Source organism: Carassius carassius, chromosome 15 (assembly GCF_963082965.1).
Source record: "Carassius carassius chromosome 15, fCarCar2.1, whole genome shotgun sequence".
NCBI classification, from domain to species: Eukaryota; Metazoa; Chordata; class Actinopteri; order Cypriniformes; family Cyprinidae; genus Carassius; species Carassius carassius.
Genome location: NC_081769.1, coordinates 11,228,160 through 11,250,609, shown reverse-complemented (window position 1 = coordinate 11,250,609; position 22,450 = coordinate 11,228,160). Strand labels below are relative to the sequence as shown.

The window sequence follows — 22,450 nt, the reverse complement described above, 5'->3', positions numbered from 1 at the left end:
ACATGTGCACATATTTATTGTATGCAAACAGGAAATGTGACAGCCTATATGACAGGCCCTGTCAGGAAGTACTTCAGTGCAAATAGTATGTGCCTCGGTGGGCTTCTCAGAGTCAACAACACATATCTGCGTCAACATAAGTGTTGATGCGGCAACCATCATCTTTCGGCTCAGAAGAGGCGAGAGCAGCATTAACATGCTTTCTGATCATTAAATGATCCGGAGAGACCTTTGTACATGCTGAGATGCTCTGCTGACATACAGAGTGTGTTCAGGTAGTGTTTGCTAATGAGGTTTAGCTATTTGGGCAGATGTTTATCAGCTCGTATGCGGCATAAGAAGTAGGTCACTCACAAAGAAACACATGCTGCAGTCTGCCCAAGCAGACTTAATAATGAGAGGTAAAAATAGTTTTCCTCAAAAGACAAAGGATATGTTTGGAATAAAATACTGACATAATGCTTGCTGCGAACTGCCTTTCAAACAATAGTATGCAACATTGCTGTTTTATGACCTCATTGTGTTGCATGTTTAATTCAGCCAGCAGGGCTCAGTTATCATCGCTGATATAAATTTGGTTATTTGCAAATCAATAAAATACAAAACAAAACAAAAATTAAATTTAAAAATAATGAGTAAATAAGGAAATATTACATTTACGCTGGTTAAATATTTATTTGCATAATCACAGTTGATACTAATTTAGATTCATCTGATTCATCAGCTTATTTTTGAAGCAAGATGATGTTTAATAATGCATAAATGGTGAGACTTTGCTGTAATTAAAATAAAAGCTATTTATAATAAAAATATACAATAATATTATAGTAGCTGCTTGTTGATATTGTAGGTAATAAAAGCATCTACCAAATGTCTTTAATTTGAAAACAGTGGAAACTTAATATATAAATATTGCAGTTAAAAATAACTGTTTTGTATTTTATCAAAGGAAACCCTGATTTATTTTTAGAAGAATATAAAGTTCTAAGAACAGCATTTATTTGAAATAGATTTTTGTAACAATGTAAATGTAAATTTTTCATCAGTTTAACACACTAATACAAAGAGTATGGAAATCTTTCTGAAATTTCTAAGAAGTCAAGGTAGGTGGTGCCAGTGGCAGTAATTTATTGTTTATGGATATGAACCTTACCCTGCCTCAATTAGACTGAAACAGTGATTCACATTTGGAACATTCGCGATAATGAATTCAGACAACCTTCTCTCTTCTAAAAAGGAAAGGGTGTGCTTTAATATCTAAAGTATTAATAATGATTCTATACAATGTCTGTCAAAGCGACAGCATCGACACACTTTAACATGATTCATTGGCTTTATTTCTGCAGAGACGAGCCCTCGGTCGGTAAGTCTGTTGCCATGGCTCTAGTGATATGGCACAGTTGGATTGTGAATGACAATGAGCTGGCGTGTGCTGTTGGCATCCAGCGTTTCCTTAATGTGGCCTTGTGTTTTCTCCTCTCACTAACAGCAGATAAGATGTGTGTGATATGGCCCCCCTTTGCCTCTTAATGCCGTGGATTATAATATTTTCCAGTTAATTTGGATACATGATGAGCACTACTCTAATAGTTTGGGATTTTTATGTGTTGGTTTTAGCAAATCACAGCACTAGTGTGTAATGGTGTAGGAACGAAAAGTAGTGGGGGGGAGATTATAAAATCATCTGGTTTATGAATATCAATTGGTTCTACCTTGTTTGCTGAAAAGCAGATGCTGATAAATATGTGCAAGGGAAAGGGATTTATAATACCTGGGGAGAGCTGTTCATTTGCACTGTCATTTATCTTAAAGGAACACTCCACATTTTTGAAAATAGGGTCATTTTCCAAATCCTTTAGATTTAAATAGTTGAGTGTTACCGTTTTTGAATCCATTCAGCCACCTCCGGGTCTGGCGGTAGCACTTTTAGCTTAGCTTAGCATGTAACTACAGAAGAGTCAGGTTTAAAATAGGAAAAATATAGAAACTCTTTGGTAATTTTTGAGTGAGATGCTAACGGTCTTGTCAGATTTCAATGATCTATGCTAAGCTAAGCGAAAAGTATTACCGCCAGACCCGGAGATTGGCTGAATGGATTAAAAAATGGTAAAACTCAACTGTTTAGCTCTAGGGGAGTTGGAAAATTAGCTTATTTTCAAAATAAGTGGAGTTTTTCTTTAATGGCAGTTGCTCAGCTGGTGCTGGACCCGCTGAAATTTTGTGAATTGAATTCTGCCATTTCGGTCATGTGCATTTAGTTTTTTTTTAAGGCATTCACCTGAGCTGTAAACACATCTAGCCTTTTAAAGAGACAATTCATTGTTTACTCATCATCAAGTAGTTCCAAGACTATAGAAGTTTCTTCTTTTCTTTTGATAACAAAAGAAGATATTTTGAAGAATGTTAATAACCGAACAGTTGCTGGTAGTAATTGACTTCCATACAAAATACACAATGGAAAGTCAATGGCTGCCAGCAATTTTGGTTACCAACATTCTTAAAACACACATACACACACACACATACACTCACATATACATATACATATACATATCCTTCACGCCTTCCATTATAACAAACCAAATCACTTATCCTGCATCTAACCCTTGACTATGTAGAGAATGACCAGTTAAATCCTGATTGGCATGATTGTTCATTAATAGACCCAGAGGTTTATTCAAAGAGGAAGCCATGAAAGCATCTTGATGGCCCCAGTTTCATAAAGACTGTGTAGTCAAGGATCATCTGTGTAGCTGTGGGAGCGTACAGTAGGTACTGAAAAGGGAAGACCATTCTCACAGCGAAATCAAGACAGCACATTTAATGGAATGATGAAGCACTTGGCTGACGTTCTGCAATGAAGGCGGGACTCCATAGAAGTTTCATCTGTCTAACATTTTTTTTTTAATTTAGCAGAGAGACACGGGTTGTAAAACACATTGATTATGTTTCAGGATGACTGAAGACGTGATGTTTCTGGGCTTATACCACTCTAATTCTCTCTCACAAACTTCACCTGACACCAGCTCATCCCTCTGCCAGTGCTGGCGGTGCGTCTTCACCAGACTCTCTCTGTCATAATGATGGACGGTAGCTAACAGCTTCACTGGCCTCGTCCAGATCGGAAGAGTTCAAAAGTGCCAACTGCAGTTAGACGGCACATTTGGTTTGTGATATAAGACTGCAGGACCTCTGGGAGGTGCTTGGTCCTGTGGTTTGAGAGTGCTAGTGATGAGCTAGCAGCACATGACGCCATTTAGCTGTTTCCATGTGTTCAGCAGCTTGAGAGGTAAAGACAGCTGTCAGGAGAAAAGCTTGCACTGCTTTAGGGCAAAGGGACTCTGAAAATAGCCGGCCCTTTCAGTGGCAGTGGAAACCCTCTTTTAGTGGCCAGTGTTTGGAAAGGATCCGGGGTGAACTTCAAGAAAAGGCAAGCTGCCAACACTAGCATGGAACCATTATGGCAACTGGCGATTTTAGTCTTTCCGTTTAGCTGAATGAGACCTTTTTAACCCTAACAGCCGTATGAGTGGATGATAGGAATATAAAACAAAGAAAGAGTCTGGCAGTGAGGATCAGACGTGATCTTTTTTGGACATGAAGGGAAATGTTTTGGAACCATCCATGTGTTAATTCACATTTGTATATTTTCTCACTTTAACGTCAATAATTGAGCCCGATCCTTGAAAAGATGTTGGTGTCTTCAATTTACAACCATGGGTTATCCATAAGTAGAAAGTGTTAAGTGATAAGAGCTGTTTTTCCCTTTAAAAGGCAGCTTGTATTTTGCATGCATGCTTAGTCCTGGGTTTTAATTTGCTTCATTTTAGAACTGAGAATTAATGGTTTGCTTTTTCCAACAGATGTCAATTTGTTGAATGATGGAGTCCACTTATCTAAGAACTCAGGCTGTCAGTTTATCACACTAATTTAATGAGAGTAATTATAAAAATAAATAATGTGATACAAATTAATGTAATTAATCATACCTCCTGACCCTTATGTAAATACCATATTACATATTTTTCTACCTTCGGAGCAATTAGCTTGAATTACCACCTATTGTGAGTCTGCGTTCAGCACAGACCAGCTGATACTGCAGGCAATGAGTCACACCATACTGCACCACACTTACCATGTTAACTCGAAGGTCAGTTGTGTCTAATCCTAGTCCTGAAGGGCCAACATCCAACAGAGTTTAGTTTGTCCCAACATATCTGCCTGGGAGATTCTATTAATGTTGAAGACCTTGATTACTTTTGTTCAGGTGTGATTAATGGAGGTTGAAGCTAAAGGACAGGGGCCCACCAGGAGCAGAATTGAACACTTGTAGAAGTTGTGATCAGATTAAAATTTTGTGGTGGACATCATAGATGATAAGAAAAAAAAAACAAGTTATGACAAAGTTGTGTGCCACACAGGACTGGACCTTTGAAAATGTTTGTTTTGGTTGCACAGGGGCAGCTGTGGCCTAATGGTTAGAGAGATAAACTTCTAACCCAAAGGTCACAGGTTTGAGTCTCGGTGCTGGCAGGAGTTGTAGGTGGTGGGGGAGTGAATGAACAGTGCTCTCTTCCACCCTCAATACCCATGGCTGAAGTGCCCTTGAGCAAGGCACTGAACCCCCAGTTGTCCCCCGGGCGCTGGATCTATAGCTGTCCACTGCTCCGGGTGTGTGTTCACGCTGTGTTCACTGCTTACTGCTGTTTTTGTGCACTTGGATGGGTTAAATGCAGAGCACCAATTTCGAGTATGGGTTACCATACTTGGCAAATGTCACGACTTTCACTTACATTAGACTTAAAACACTTTTTAGGGTTTTATCTTGTACTATATGGTTGAGCCTAGGGCCCCTCTGTACACTTAAAGGGGCAAAAAAGCTGTAGTTGTCAGATCCAGTTTTGCACACCAATAGACCAGTTTCTGATTAGTTAGAGGCTCCGAGGTACTAGCCTCTTTGGCCTGGTCCAAAATGCAGTTCTAGTGCCAAAGAATGTTGGTAGCGTGATGGACTTCGTAAGATTGAGTCTGCTTCGCATCATTGCCTGACCACCATCTCAGGAAGTGGAACAAGCCAGCCGTCTGAGGCAATCTGTCAACTTGCTGAAGTCCATGAGAATGTGACATGTCCCATGTTAACCTTTAATGGTGTTAAGCAAAATGAAGTCAAAACTTTTAAAACAGCCAACATTGCAGTGCTGCAAACTTTTGAGTCCGATTTTGGACCTAAATCACCCTTGGTTTTTTTCATAAATGATTAGGCTGTATAGACGATATCTTATCAATGTGACTGTACACAGCCGTTCAACCTCTAATGATTTATTGACCCTGAGTTTGCACTTGAATTATAGTACAGTTGTTAACATGAGTGATGTTGGAATTGCAGAAGCTTCAAATCTTTTAACCCACCTACTTCTAACATAATCAATACTGACAGGTCCTATTAATTATCTTAGTTTGCCCATCAGGGCCTTCCTTGTAATCCAGAATATTTGTTCCATTTCAGTGCACGTCAACCACCTTTGTTTGAACACATCAGTTCTCAGTTTAGTTAATGATAATTCAGCCCACCCGAAGCAAAGGGAGTGTCTCCTGAGATGAGTTTCCACAAATCCAGTCTCTGTGAGCAGCCAAGAAAGATTGACTCACTATGTGAACAGTTAGTGTTTTAGAGGAAGGAAATTTTAAAGACGCAATCCTTTTTTTATTTTTATATATATATATATATATATATATATATATATATATATATATATATATATATATATATATACAGAGAGAGAGAGAGAGAGAGAGAGGAAAAATATACAAAAAACAAATAAATAAAATAGTTGACTGGATTGAAATCCCACACATTCATACTTAATTGTGAATTACCTAAATTGTGAGTTAATTGGATTGATGGAATTTGCATGCTTTTAACATAATAAACCATTACTAAAATGCTGAGGTACCATTTGCTACATTTGTGTTTGTAGGTGAGTCCTATTAAGCATTTCAAGAACATAATAATAATAATAATAATAACAACTGCACAGTAATACTGTATATATATATATATATATATATATATATATATAATATATATATATATATATATATATATATATATATATATATATATATATATATAATCCATTATATTTGATTGAGATTATATATTTAATCATATTTAATTCCATTGTTTTTCTTGGGGGAATAAAATGATTAGGAGATTTCAGTGGAGGCCATAGTATGAGAACCTATGTGTAGACCTCTTTAATTATTGGATGAAGTTTTTATTTCACCACATTTGAAGGGACTCTATATCTTGTACCTAGTAATAACCATTGTGCAGTTTTCTCATAGAGGAGACCAGAGCTCAGTCTCACTGAACTTATACATAGAGAATCACAGAGTCAGCAGCTCCGGCCCTATTGATCTCTCGTTTGGATTAAAAAATGAATTGCACCTAACACTTTTTCAGTGAGAATATAATTTGCTCTGGTTTGCTGCAGGCAGTGAAATTAATTGATTAAATGAAACTCCGCATATATAGTCAGGGAGTTGTGGATGCTGCAGAGAAAAACATCTGTTACGGGTAGATGGGTTCATTTTGTTTGTCTTTTAAAAAGATTTAGTAGCTTTCTGTAATGTTCTTTAATTGTTAAAAGGTTTTCAGAATATAGCAGCATCCCTGCTCCCCCTCCATCTCTGAAAACCCAGCGTGACTCATTTAAAAAACAGTCCTGCCTGGGGCTGTGTGTACGCTGAACTAAGATCAGCTTCCGCCTTTTATATGCCAACGTGTAAGACTTCTTTAGACCAGGGAGAACTGAGGCTAAATCAGTTCTCTTACATGATGAAACCTGAAAGATTATGAATAGAAGCCTTGGTTATTAATGTAAAATCTCCTATATAAGAGAATGTATGGATGAAGGGGGAACATACCCCAGAGTAGTATATTTTGTGACCATTTTTCACCCTCTGTTCATCTGTTCTTAGAGCTATTTGAGCTTCTTTTATTTTGGTCTAGGTTCCCAAGTGAGTTCCACCATTAACATTTTGATACTACTTGTCTTTTCAGAAAATATTGGAAGATATGGAGACCTGAAATACGTGGAATAAGTGACGGGTGACGACAACACGACGAAAGTACTCGAGGTGTACACATGCTGTAAACTATCTAGTATTATATTTAACTGACTTCGACTTTAAATATGCACTCCTTGCCAAGTTATCCACACAATGGCTTATTGATGCTGTAAACTTACGAATAAGACATGGTTTTAAGACAGTTTTCCTGTTATTGAGGTGCATGCATTGTTTTATTATTTCTCTATGTCAATAAAACGGTTACTGGTATAATGAGAGGATCCAATTGGTGCATGTATGATGGGGTCAAATAACTAGACTAGGTTGATTTGGTTGTCAAAGTACTTTATTTTTATTCATGATAGTCTGAAGTCTGAAAAAAAAAATGTTTTAAGGAGATGATAAGAAGAAATATATCAGACATTGGGCCTAAAAAACAAAACGAAAAAATGGATATAATGTCATTTTTGTTTCATTGTTGGTTTTCATTCACTCCATGTTCTACCAAAGACAGAGCAGTGCCTTGAAACATCACTGTATTACGTTTAACTGTTATGGCTTTTGTTTACAGCTGTCAGGCCACTTCACCCTGTACTGTACTAAAATTAAGCATATTCAATATTGTCTGCCTGAAAATAAATACTCTGAAATTACTCTGATAACATCCTTTCCACATCCTTCAGCGCTTGGCATGAGATGTTTGTGTTTGGGACATTTGTCATTTATCAGATTTAAACTCCGATGCTGCATTACCAAAAACACCAAAATAAACAGTTCCCCATCTCTTCAGACTTTAAAATATCAGCAATTCAGTAACCACCTTTTCATGCACATCATTTTGTGATCAATGATAAAATATATAAATTATTATTTTTTTAAGACTAAGGTTTTAGGAGCCAAACAAACAACTCCCTGTGTCTTCACACTTGATGTTTCCTGAAGCTGAGGACAGTGTGACTAGCCAACTTACAACTCATTCTAATTAAGGAACAGCTTGTCACACTTTCTGACAGTGAAGCAGTCTCAGCGGTTTCCATTGACAATATGCAGAACGTGTCTGTGTGCTCGCAAGGTGCTCTACTGACAACACCAACAGTGTATTCGACCATGAAGCTGAAGCTGGACATGCACTTGGATAAGAAGTGCGCACTTGAGACACCCCTGAAAAGCTCTTGGTTATTGAAGACGCCTTGGCAGCAAAAGCGGGCAGTAAATTAGGAGCAAATACCTTTCAGCAGCAGAGGCGTGTGGGGAGGGGTACTCTTTCAAGTTTAACTTCTTTCGACATTGTGTCCAGCGAAACTCTGAACCATCATTTCTTTTATTGTATAGAAAGCACTTTGATGTGAAATATTTTTTTTTTCTTCCATTATGTATTTTGTAGTAAAACAAACTATTAAATGAGAAAAAAGTAGGGCTCCAACACAAAAAAGGACAAAGGGAGTCCAGGTTTAAAGACAACATATTTCACATTTAATTCTGGACATCACCATAGCTATATATAACTTTTAAAGACAAGTTTCTGCAACAGAACATTTATTAGTTTTGCTTTTTCAAAGTAGTTTTTCTCTTTTTTTCTTCTTTTTTTATTTTTATTTTTTTTTGTAAGCCAGTACATGGTTTGGTCCTGTAACATTTTGTGGTGGTTCTTTTCGTCTGAATGAATGTGGATCAATAATGTCAAACGCACAACACATGCACATGTCGTTTAGCTGTTTACATCAGGGTAGGACAAAGTCAGAGACTGACATATGCATATAGCACTGTTTTCTTTTCAACCTACCTTTCTCTGTTTTTGACACTCATATCTAATAAGGCTATATTACAGCTATGAACAAGAAGTCCAATACTGCATTTCTAAGTGTAGAGCACCATATTTACACCAAAATTTACAGAGTTTATTTTTAAAAACAAAAAGACAAAAACAGAAGATAATTTGGGTCAAGTGAAGCCATTTGAAGGATGTACAGGTTTGAAATATAAAAATTAAACAAAATTATATTTACACACAGCTGCAAATTATAGCTTAGCTTATTGCAAATGCCCTTTAAATCTCGCGACTGATTCTTTCACACAGTCCCGTAGAGCTTTGACTTATTTCTATACCAGTCGATGGTCACCCAATGGCCAACTCTTGAAGCCATATTTCCTGAAAGAGTGGCCATCCACTGAATAGAATACATATCATGCATTTTATTTATCAGTTATCAGGTGGCCAGGTGACAAAAAAAGCCCAATTTTATCCCAACTATAAGCCAGTTCAAGGCTCACATCCAAGACAGCATTTTAAAACAGCAGTTCTTTCAAAAAATAAACTTTAAAAAAAATATATGTACATAGTTAAAAACATCCCCTAAGGCCAGTCGATTCGGAGACTGGTATATACAGTAACTCAAAGCTGAAAAGTACAAGAACAACAGGGGTGAGATGACCGATTATGGTCAGGAACTGAAAATTATTAAGAAGAGTTCTTAATGGTAAAATAATTTCCCTATTCAAATTTCATTTTAATAATGACATTGAGAAAGAGGGGAACTGACTCAATGGTATTCTGTTCTACACAAACTGAACACTGTCGCTGTCTGTGGGTTTGATTTAACTCTGGCAGAAACAGCATTGTAAAGGCTAATTACCCCTGCTGTGATTTGTATGGTGTTTAAAGTATCCTAATTCTAGACTCTATTTATACCATAGTGCAATTCTAATTTGATAAAAACTAGGATGAACACATATATGTGTGGGTGTATCCACAGTGCTGTCTGGGTTGCAAATTTGGCAAAACATTATTACTTAAGAGAGTTTTTATTTCACAGATGCAATTACAACATTTTACCACTTTAATGTATAAATTACACTTAAATCCCAAATGTTTCCTGAAATATACAAAAAAACTAAAACTAAGTGATTTGGTGTGATGTGAATCAAGAACATGGTGAATGTGTTTTAATGTTATTCAAATAAAACAATTAAAAAATATATATTTGGGTTATTTGTAGCCTCCTTTTGGAAATTATCCATTAAAAATATCCCTTGTTATTGCAACTGATTGTCATTAACCTCAAAAAGTTTAATTCTAAATGGTGACGTGGAAACAGTCAGTAACACTTAAAAAAAAAAGGTGAAAAAGAGTGTGCAAAATGGTCATTCAGTTTAAGACTCATCAGACAGCACTATGAAGTAAAAAAGGCTTTGTTCTTTACTTTCACTATTGCTTTTACTGTATTACCATCTCATTACAATCATATTGGGGCTAATATTTACAAACACCAGTTGTGGTCGAGTTTCTTTAAGTGCTTATTTTATGAATTGCCATGTTGTGTTCTATAATACTCTTGGTCTTAATTTAAATCTCATTTTATTAAAGGTCATTTATTTATACATATAGTTTCCACAACTCTTGACTGATTGGGTGGTGTTTGAACCATGGAATTCATTTTAAGAGCATTTCATTTCAAGGGCTAAAAAGCAAACTGAACAGGACTTGGAAAACAAATATTGAAGTCTAATTGGGCAAATAAAAACAAATAAAGATACAAAAAAGAAAAGGATAGCAGCGTGCACTTCATTAAAAACCAATGGGTCCAAGAGAAGAACTTAATAAATAAGTTGTAAGAATGTTTAAGACGACATAGAAGGCAGATTTAAAGGTCAAGTTGGGATCAAGAGAGGTCATACACAGCTACTGGTGGAGAACTCAAGTCATCATTTGCTACAAATGTGGCAATAGAAACAATCCACTCTGAAAACCAGCCGTGTGCTGTGCCATCATATGACCTGACAGCAGCTGGCCTGGGCTGAGGCACAGAGTAGCCCATCCCTGGGGCTTCGCTGGATGTTCACGGAGATGGTCTTTTCACACAGAGGTAGCTGGAGAACATTATTTTTCAAGTTCAGGTTGTTCTCCTTGACCAGGCCAAGTTCATTTAACATGACTGCCGTTTGGTCTTGATAATGCTCCATCGCCCCAACGCCACCATTCAAAGCAGGGTTGATCACTTTGTCTAGACTGTTGTTAGAGCCAATGCACATCTTCCAGGAGGACTTCTCCTGGACTTTAACGCTGGACAAGCTCTGAGGATCTAGGATAAACCGTCCACCCCCACAACCTCCAGAGCTGCGATGCTGAAACTGGGAACTCAAGCATAGACTCATAAGTTTCAGACTCTCTACCAGTTCCCCAGCACTCCGAGCTGCACTACGTGTTGAGCCAGATGAAGCATTGTTGTTGTTGCTACGGGAACAGCTGGAAGGGCCTCCTTGTCCTTTTGTACTCCCACCTCCTCCACTGCCCCCTCCTGTACTACCACTATTCCCCCCTCCTGGAGGACTGCCCCTGTCTGGTCCTGAGTTGCCTTCCCCAGTTGGTTTGCTCTGTCCTCCGCTACTTCCACCCCCATTGCCCCCAGAGTTTCCAGGTGGACCCTCACTACTGTCCCTGCGGTTCCAGTTGTAGGTGAACCCTGTGTCTTTGTCTAGCCGTCTGCGATGGCTCTCCGAATCATCATCGCTGGTCTCGGAGCTAGAGCAGCTTGATCCGCGACCCTGACTTTTGCGACGGTGGTATCGCTTCTGAGCCGTGCCAGGAGATGCGATGTTCATCTTCAACCGGCTGAGCTTGGGTGGAAGACTCTCATCCATGTCAAAGTCATCATCTGATTCACCTTCCTCCTCAAAGATCTGATTGAGCACTGGGGCACTTTTTCGAGATGTAAGCCGGTTGGTGATGGACAGTGGTTTACGGCGTAGGACCACCTGAGTCGGCAATGGTGAAGGCTCCTGTTCTTCTTCTTCCTCCTCATCTTCTTCCACCCGAAAGAGGCAGGTTCGTTGCTTGGCTGAAGCGGATGCAAGGGGAGCCACGACCCCAGGTTTAAGAGGGTTTGGGAGCAGAGCAGCAGGTGCAGCAGAGCTGCTGGAGGCTTCACTAATCTCCTCTCTACGGCTCACTTCCAGAAGCCCTTTACTGCGGTGACCGTTTAGCAGATTCTCTGTACTGCGAGCAGGAGACTGTGGACCTCCAGCATGAGAGATGGACGAAGAGGCTAAGCTGTCCTCGATGTCCTGATGCATGTCGATTTTGGTTGGCCATGACTGCCTGCAAAAAAAAAAAGAAAAAGGGACATAGTCCTTGATATAAATAACCTTGCCTTAAAAAGAGTACAATTCCCCAAAGTCAAAAGCAGCATAATGTGGTAACTTAAGCAGATGATAGTCAGTAAAGCTGGACATTGCCAAAAACAACTTTTAAAAGACAGAAGCTCTCGAGACAGCCTTAGGAAAACAACCCAAATGTTAATGACAGTCCCTGACAAAAGCCAGACTTCCTTCTCGTGCCAAGCACTCAAGCAAGGAACATGGTGATTTACAAGATAACTCGGAATTCTTACTGTAACTTGCTTTTATTGTCTTTTCTTATGTTCTAACCTTCCTGCTGGAGTATCATTTACACAGAATAGTATGTGCACTTTCAGGCAAGTTGCTATGGAAAGATATACTCAGTTAAGGCTTTGGAACAAAGCAAATCGGTGAAACATGGTTCCAGCACATCCTCTCCGGTTGCCATAACCACATTAACACTGTAAACCTTATGCTGGTATGAAGACAAGCCAAACAATTCAAACATTAAATAACCATTTCTAGGACATAATGAAGTGGACTTCAAAATCTGACTAGTTGTGTTTACAGGCCTGATGAGAATGGATCGTAAACATTATCATATCTGTTCATCATTAAAAAAAATATTTACAGAATTACTGCAATGGTCTAATAAGGTTGTTGCAAATGCTGCTGTCAGTGTACACATGGAAAATTCTGCATAATATCAAGAATCAACCTCATACGTCAAAATAACATTCAAGTCAGAATTTATACTCTACTGCTATATTCTGCACTAGGATCAGGAATTAAAATTCTGAATACATACAGCCTATAAACTCTCTCTGTCTATGAAGGGCACACTGTTTAACATGAACACTGCAGTCGTGATCTGGGTTTCCTATAGCCAAGGTCGAATTACATGATTCTGGGAAGAATCTGGGAGGCTCAGTTTGCTTTTCCATTCGGTTTATATATGTTGAATCCCACAAAAAAAAAAAAAAGCATTTGTCACCCTCTCATGATCTCTGCTGCATCCTGAGGACTCTTCACCTCCCAACATCTTCCTCTCCTACATCTCTTTCCCACTATATCCTCTCATTTCTTCCACTGCCTGCTCCTTTCAAAAAGCATCCGCAGCCTCACTGCTTTTCTAGGTCAGTCCAAACCAATTTCAGCCTCATCTTTTAAACACATTTGTCACCTAGTGCGGTTCTCAGAGGATGTGCGTGCTGTCCACACACAGCATGGAGAACAGACAGGGATTCTGACATCCAGCAGAGCTGACCTCTCACAACCTCTTATAGTGAATCCTGCCCCTTACTGCACACAGACACCTTCTGAGAGACAACAAACCTGCGCTTAGCCTACCTATGTACACTAATGCATGGCAGACTAATTTGAAACAGTTAGTATTTTTAGACAATTACAAAAATAATAATAATAATTAAGAGCAATGCTATCAAATATACTAAGGCAGGAGCCAAGTACAAATTGGAGAGGAAAGTTAATCACATGGTTTCTCCACTGGTTTACTTTGGTAGCAGTTCAAGTTTATTACTAGATGGCATGAATGTACAAATCTCCATGTAATTGGGTTTTTAATTACATTTTGTTTTGTTATTATGTCTGTGTTGTGATTACGACTGCAGTAAGAAATTCCTAAAATGTCATTACCATGTAAACCATAGGGATCCACTGCCTGACCTTTCTACAAACATAAATAAAGACATTCCACAGGGTGACCATGGGTTTCTGCAATAAAGGAAGTCACACTCCTTTCCTCCCCCAATCTATTTTAATTCTTGCTCTCTTGTTATCATGTGGCACATGGCTAAACCAATTGGTTGTAATTGGGAACGTCACAAAAACGTTTCAAACATCTTCAACACTGAGTTTTTCATGTTGCACCAAAACCCGGTGTGCTTGATAAAACATACATAACTAAAAGTAGCATTCTTTTGACAAAACACAAATGACTAAATGACAGACAGCTACGATAGAGTAAATCCCATGAGGTACCTGAAGTGGGCCTTGATGTTGCTGGGGCTGGAAGAACGAGGTTGCACCTCTTTCTCCTGCTTTTCCCTCAGGATCCGTTCAGCCAACAAGAAGTAAGTAGCAGTGATGTGGTTGTACTTGTTTGTCTCTAGGGCTCTGGAGGAAGAGCAAAGAGAATGGACAAGTGAGGAGGAGACACAGACAGTGTTTGAGAGTGAAATACCCATTTAGACAAAGCAATCATGTCAATTACAAGTAAAAGTCCAGGGCTCTAACAACTAGAGACCCAAGTGGCTTCTATCAGTTCAAAAGGTCTTGTATAGTGCCCCAAATTCTGAACACCTGAGACTAATATAACTATGAAGAGTCCCAGGTAACACAATCTCCCAATACAAATGGGACATTCTGCATCCAACATTTGAAGCTGGTGAGTCTGGGCATGTTAGCAATGATTACACTGCTTTTTCTGGGATTACATATCAATAATTGAACAAACTAGTTCAAATCAGGTAGCGACAATCTTTTGGTAAGGCTTGAATCTATGTCATGGCCTGTGTTCACGGCTCAGTTCAGCTCTTAAGGCGCTGAGCAAATATAAATAGCAACATAAGTAGTGTTCTTCAGGTGAACTTATATTTTGTGTGTGTGTGTGTGTGTGTGTGTGAAACAAGAAAATTGTAGAAAATGACTTGTACATGGGATTTTAATGCGATTATTCAGTACACTTCTTTAAAACATATTTAGGGTTCCTTTAAGGAAGACAGTTTCTCACAGTGGGGTTCCCCAGCTGCTGTGGAGTGGGATCAAAGACAAAGAAAAGACTGATGGGTGCTTTGAACCATCACCCAGCATGCATCTTTCTACAAGACTGTACAGCGGGAGTCTTTTGCACTATGTTCGTTTCATGCTCCACTGACAGTGAAATGAACTTATTTTTTAACACTTGTGAAAAATGGTACCCTACTACTAATAAAACCATGCTGTCTTACAACAGCCTAGATGGACACAACAGTATACACTCTTAAAAATAAAGGTTCTTCATGATGCCATAGAATAACCTTTTTGTCTATATGGTTCCATAAAGAACCTTTAGCATCTGAAGAACCTTTCTCTTACACAAAAGTGGCGAAATAAGGTTCTTTAGATTATAAAAAGGTAAGAAAGAGATGGTTCTTTAAAGAACCTTTGACTGAATTGTTATTTTATGGCATCGCCTCTGAAGAACCTTTTAGGCACCTCTATTTTTAAGAGTATAAAACATTGCTATTCATTTTCAGATTTCATAAAGATTGCAATTAAACATTGCAGAATTTACTGGTATATAGAAATACATTTTTTCATGAAACAGAAATGAAAAGTTTTCAATTGGCCAAAAACTATAACTGAAAATAACATGAACATTGTTTTCAGGTGATAAATTAAACCAGCCATAATTCAAATTCTTCAGCAATGAGCCACCTATCAATATTTCAGTCCAAAAATGTTTAGGCCTACATATTGCTACTCCAGTATAGAGCTTAGATTCTCTGCCCGAGCTCGGGCTCGACCCGACCCGACCCGCGGGCCGATATTTCCAGCCACCATCCTCGGGCCGGGTCGGGCCGGGCCCTTGATAAAGCACGTCACGTGTCATCTCGTCCACTCGCAGTCTCGCATGCGTGACGCATCACACCTGCTGTGCGTGCTGTATTATTCAGTAGATTAAGTGCAACATGGAGCTTGAAGAAGCAAAGAAAAAAATTAAAACAGGAGAATTAACTTTGAGCAAGTTTGGAGGAAAACGGGGAGTGACTTTGTCTCCTGCATTAAATGCGGGACGCATATATATATACATATAACTGCGCAGCTCCCCCGTAGCCTAAATGATCTAGCACAGCAGCACCTGCGGTAAAAAAATAATAATAATCTGGCGCCGCCCCTGGTTATAACGGCCCACATATTAAAAATGGTAGGGTTTAAATCGGGCTCGGGCTCATAATTACAGTGAACGTGTCGGGCCGTGCCGGGCGGGCTCGGACACAACATGCTCGGGCTCGGGTAGGGTCAGGCTTGATTTGTTGGGCCCGATCTAAGCTCTACTCCAGAATAATTATTGGTTACAGTAAATTATATCCACATACAGTAGGTGTTATGTTTACCTGTTGTAGCTTATCCAGGCTGTTTGTATGAAAATTAAGCTGATATAGTCACAACGCACCATCAGAGATATACTATCAAAAAGTCACTATTTTGGTTAATGATTTCTGCCCTCTAAAACTACTGTAGTTGCCGAAATTTTGGTACATCACTAACTGACTGTGTAGGGCTGTGACAGTCGCCGTGAAAAACGTGTTGTCTACTGCCACCGGTGGTAGTGCATGCAACATTACGCACTTTATAACAAGCATAATATGAAGTTTTGTATACAAGTGTAATAACAGTAACAATTGCAAATTTTTTTTATTTAGACTATAAGTATATGGTGATTCACAAATTACCTCAAACACCATGCACAGCGTTTCCTTCAGATTGGCAGGTTTGAGCACAGGAAAATACAGTTTATGCATTCAGCAAATACATTTTCTGTTGGGCGATGGACCTTGTTGGGAAACCAAATACTACATTGCCGATCTGGAGCCATCTCCATTCATGTCAGCCATCCCCATTTGTACAAGTTCCCATAAATCACAAACGCCTGGCTGGTCAGGTTTGATGAGGCTTTTTCCAAACTGGCCAAATACAAACGAGACAGCGATAAATGAAAAATGTTAACACGAAATGTGGCAACGATTCCTATTTCAAAGAGAGCGCATTTTAATTTTAAATTTTGGGGTGAAATATCCCTTTAATAGTAGTAAAAAGGGAGCAATTTATAAAAAAATAGTTTTTTTTTTTAGATACATTAGGTTTACTTAAAATATTTATTTAATATTTGTTGGTTAACATTAATGACACGAAAAGGTACTTAATAAGGAATGCTGTCCCTTTAAGACGGCATGCATGTAATACTGACACACGTTCAATTTTTACCCACCTGTTCACCTTCACTTAATCTATAGCTGTATTTTCGTGAGATATTCTGCATGATAGACATGTGGATTGCTGTGTGTACATTTGAGTGCTGAGAACTGATCGCGCGCTGTATATGAGAACTGACGAAGCGTAACATGCGCGAGAGAGAGCACCACCATCAGCGCGATTCCGCCTATCCCGCCTTCAATAACTTTAAGTTACTGGACAACGAATTGTGACTCCTGGGGAAAACGGGACGTCTGGTCACCTCATCTTTACACTTTTGGGTGCTAAGGCCATTGTTTCAGATCGATAGTTCGCATTTTGGTAGTATATCCATCCACTGCGGCTTCTATAATGTGACTAGATATGCGAATGCCCCTTATCTGATTGCAATCCAATGACAGGAATGCACATTTAAGGACAAGACAGTAGCCTATTGGATGCATTTTGAATGTCCGGTAGTCCTCAAATAACATTATAGTCCCATCTTGTCTTGTTAACGAAGACACAGCATATATTTCGTCATAGTTTTTATCATCAGATATTAGTTTAGCTCGTCAATGTCTCGTCAAAGAAAATTTTTCTGTTAACGAATATTTTTTCGTCTTTGTCAACAAAATTAACACTGCTACACAGGACATTTGAACTCCATGTCATTGCCTCCTAAACAGGAAGAAGCAGTTTACTGCCAGGGATTTGTCATGTCGTGTCATGCCGCATCCAGTGTAGCATCACTGATTATAATGAGTTTTATAGTATTTTGTCGCACAGCGTAGTGTGCTTTTTGGGCCTAATGGTGTATTCACACAAAGAGTAGATTACATACAAAGTACAAATATGCCAATAGAGGCGAATTCGTGCCAGGTGACGCAAATTATGCTAACGTGAGATATTCACGTCAATCTCGTCTTCCGCATAGGTTCAACAATTTTAATTTGAATGGAGAATTCAAATTGAATGGAAAGGTTGAATGGAACCTGACGCGTTCTTATGCAAGCCAATCAGCGAAGAGCGAAGAATCTGGTTGAATCCGAAAATGGAGGAGCGCATTATTGTAGCTATTCGCGGGCAACCCGAAATCTATGATACAACTTTACCGAGATGTGTGCACCTCTGTATATGGTGCTGTGAACCCACACGTCCGCGTTTGGCTTTCCAGATGTTTTTCGCCTCACTCGCATGAATAAAAACATAGCGCGAGTTGATTACACAAGCTGATTACACAAACCTGGAGGCCCTTTCTAAATAGTCTTTCATTTCAAGACAGTCCTGCTTAAGAGAAATCGAAGAATGACAGAGAGGTATTTCTTCTGTGGAAAATGCTGTACATTAGCCTGAGGATATCCCAGCTTCTTAACATTTGTATCACAAGCCTACAACAAGCCTTACTCGGTGATGGCTTCTCTGTCGGCGATGTCTCCCAGTACCATGCGTTGGATGATGCTGTTGTGTTCCTCTTCTGACAGATTCTTGTGAGACACCAATGGGGTGCTGTATTTAGTGGCTGGAGATGGGTCCACTCCTTGCAACCATGCGTGGCTCTCGATCTCATCCAGTGACGCTCGCCTCTTCGGATCCCTTTGTAGCATTCGGTTTATCAGGCTGTGAAGAACAGGAAGAGAAGGTGAGGATACAGTTTTTTAGAAGGATCAGAGGTTAGTACAGGCCCTGTCCAATATGTATCTGGGGGAAAATGTGCAATGCTATTCAGATCATAATTAAGTTCTCATGTTTCATTGGTAAAAATTCTAAATCAATTAACGCCGGTTATTCACATTAAAAGCAAACGGGGAGTGCAATGTGCTTGAAATGTTGCTGCCACAGAGGGCCTTTCTATCATTAGCCGAAGAGAAGCCAATAAAACTTGTATTAGTTGACTGAAAATGACTTGAATTGCTGTTGCTGTGAGCAGCCGCTGAGGCAAAGTTCGACCGGGGCGCATCAGCATTCAGCACACATACGTGGCAAAATTACAGCCCAACCACCATGAAAGAGTCGAGGAGATTCAGCAGGTTCACAGCAGCAGAAGAAGCCCAGCCTGCTCTAGTTATTATCTGCACGCAAGAAATTGGTTAAGGCCGAGAGAGAATAAATAGATATGAGAACTGGGGAGAGAATCTGCCTGTTTGTTTCTCCTTGAATATGCGGCCAGGCTCTTATCAACAGACATTACATCTGAAATTTCCATTACAGTGCCAAAAATGGGATGTGGAACAATGAGACACTTTTAGAACAGAACCGAAGTGATTAAAGCCACAATTTCTCCCTGTCACAATATGATAGGGGACAAGACTGCAAGTTGTCAGGACGACATTTCCTCTCCAGGGTCTCAAAAATAACTACAGTCATTGGGCTTTCTGGCAACAACAGCTGTCATTAGGGTAACGTAAAAAGAGTGTAATTATCAAAGGCTGTGGGACAAAGTAATGGGGTCCAGATGTAACCTTTCAATGTCAACATTAAAAAGCCCAAAAGAACAAACTATGCACTGCATTTGACATCTCAAATGTTCAGATTACTTTACCTATATATATGCAGCTGAAACATTTAACAGTAAAAAATGCACGATTCTTTGTCATACAGATATTCTTTGCCGTTTAATGTAAGATGTTAATACACTATCTGCTTTGAATTTACTAATATACTATTGAACAATTTAAAGGTACAGTGCATATTTTCTTTTTCTCTTTGATATCCCTGAAAACAACAAACTTGCAGTTTCTTGTAAGATGTTAATTCACTAGCTGCTCTTAATAGTCGGGGTTAGAGATGGTTTTGTCTGATTCTAATCTTTTTTAACAAATAATTAAGATAACAAGCTCTTGAGAATCATTTGTTTGTGAATCAGATGACACTGGTCACATTGCATATTCTAGATTTATTAAAAAGAACTGGGTCACTGGGAACTGGGAGTTGTTTGTTTGTGAAATCAAGATACACTGGTCATGAGGTCTGTTTTTGATTCACTAAAAAGAATCATAATTTTTTCATGAATTTGGCTACACTGGTCAATTTGTATAATGTTTTTCACACAGCATCAATGCTGAAAAGTGATGCACGAAACACTGTTGTCCAATGCCAAAGTGCAATTCCTGTTAAGTTTTCCACTCACGTTCCTGGTTCCTTAAGGCAAAGGAGTAAGCAATGTACCTCCTCCAAACAGAACGTCACTACAAAAAAATAAAAAAATAAAAAAACACCACTTAGATTTATAACCAACTATTTACTTTCAGCCCATCACCGTTTTTAACACGTCGTTCATCTATGCAATATTCATGCTACAGTAGAGCTTTCCATTTCTGCACTCCACAGTGGAAAACAGCTTCAGCTGCAGAAAGAAAAGGCTTCAGGGCTTTATCTAAAACAGTTATATTTCCTTCTCTGTGAGGATTTACGCTCTTGCCACAATCTGGAAATGACAATTACATCTAGTTGCTAACCTCTCCGAGTAGGTCATTTAACTACTTAAATGTTCTTATCAGCTGAAAACAAGTCGAAATTCCCCAAAAGCTAGAGTTTTGAGTAGTCTGCTGTTGATAAGGTGAAGAACTGTCTCTCAGCTCAATAGCTTATATTTTAAATGCAAATCAAATGTGTGAAAAAAGGGGTAGTTGTTTAATGAGAGTGAGAATATTATGCAAGCAGACAGTGACTAAATTAATCTGCCTGACACGGTTGCCTTAAAATACCCGGTCTGAAAAGCCCTGAAGATAAAAACCAAATCCAGACAAAAGAGCTTAAAATGGAAATCAGAGATACTCTGACAAGCTGCAAGTTAAAATGATGAGTGAATCAAATCTAATGCGAAAAACACTGAAATATGAAATGATAAAATGCTGTCAACAACATAGCATGAAAGAAAAATGCCACTATTTTGCAAATTAAACAAAAACTGAATGCCAAAAAAGGAGGTTTAGACATAAAAAAAAAATTCAACAATTTTCTTCCAATCTTCAAGAAAAGATTGACCCCATATTTTGACCCTTAAACTCTAGCACTATTGTAATCCTTTTTTTTTTTGCACTCTCTATGTTTTCTAACTGCTTGTTTCCTTTAAAAAAAGCCTTTAACACTAGCATTCCTATCTATCTATCTATCTATCTATCTATCTATCTATCTATCTATCTATCTATCTATCTATCTATCTATCTATATACATATATAAACACCTTGCTATATGTACTGTTAGGCTAACCAAGACTTGTCCTAGCACTTGCTTATTATTGCTCTTTTGTTGGTTTTGATTGATTCTATTGTCCTCATTTGAAAGTCGCTAATAAGTGACTAAATGTAAATAAATATTTAAAACCATTTTATGATATGTAACCCTGGACCACAAAACTAGTCTTAAGTCGCTGGGGTATATTTGTAGCAATAGCCAACAATACATTGTATGGGTCAAAATTATCGATTTTTCTTTTATGCCAAAAATCATTAGGATGTTAAGTAAAGATCATGTTCCATGAAGATATTTTGTAAATTTCCTACTGTAAATATATGAAACCTTTTTGATTAGTAATATGCATTGCTAAGAAATCATTTGGACAACTTCAAAGGCGATTTTCTCAGTATTTAGATTTTTTGCACCCTCAGTTTCCAGATTTTTAAATAGTTTGATCTCTTCCAAATATTGTCCGATCCTAATAAACCATACATCAATGGAAAGCTTATTTATTCTCATTTTTAATCTCAATTTTGAAAAATGTATACTTAGGTTTTGTGGTCCAGGGTACTTTACTACCAAGAACAACGATCAGAAAAAGTAATAATAAATAAAATTAATAAAATAAAATGAAAAAATAAATAAATTAATTAAATTGTAATCTAAAAAAAAAAAAAACGGTTTCCATTTGTTGGCAATAGTGGCACATAAATCACACGTCATCTTTAAGCCTTGTAATATCAAAGCTTTCATTTTAAGTAAAATTCTGCTAATATGTTGGACTGTGACTTGCTGCAGTGAGCTCAGGTGTGGAAGCTGAAAGCGCTGGACTAGTGGACTGACTCGATCTCTCTCTCTATGAAGCCAGACTGCTGTCAGCAACTACTTCCCCTGAGACTCCACACACTGCTCGGATCTCCAGCACGGCAGGGAGCCCTGATAAGACTCCTACTCAATCCTAATAATCACTCGATTGCTGCTGAACGCTCCAAAACACTACAGCAGACCACTAGCTACCACACACACAAGCCATTTCAAGGTTGGGACACAAGTGAAGGTTTTTAGTCTAACATAGAAGTAAATGTCTACTCGGTCCAGGTGAAGGATATAGAAAAGAGAATAAAT

General features: G+C 38.5%; 2 protein-coding genes across 3 annotated transcripts in view; one reads left to right on the top strand and one right to left on the bottom strand.

The window, feature by feature from the left end:
• The window catches only part of ano10a (anoctamin 10a), a 41,280-nt gene extending 33,557 nt beyond the window's left edge, over positions 1-7,723 (top strand). Inside the window, exon 14 of the mRNA XM_059567354.1 lies at positions 7,067-7,723. Coding sequence (XP_059423337.1) covers positions 7,067-7,093 — 27 coding nt within the window. The 3' untranslated portion in view covers positions 7,094-7,723. The remainder of the gene's footprint in view (positions 1-7,066) is intronic.
• Positions 7,724-8,524: 801 nt separating this feature from the next.
• The window catches only part of snrka (SNF related kinase a), a 59,329-nt gene continuing 45,403 nt past the window's right edge, over positions 8,525-22,450 (bottom strand). For both annotated transcript variants that reach the window (XM_059567352.1, XM_059567353.1), the window contains 3 exons: positions 18,553-18,765; positions 14,191-14,325; positions 8,525-12,169 (listed from right to left, as the gene is read on the bottom strand). In XM_059567352.1, coding sequence (XP_059423335.1) covers positions 10,840-12,169; positions 14,191-14,325; positions 18,553-18,765 — 1,678 coding nt within the window. In that variant the 3' untranslated portion in view covers positions 8,525-10,839. The remainder of the gene's footprint in view (positions 12,170-14,190; positions 14,326-18,552; positions 18,766-22,450) is intronic.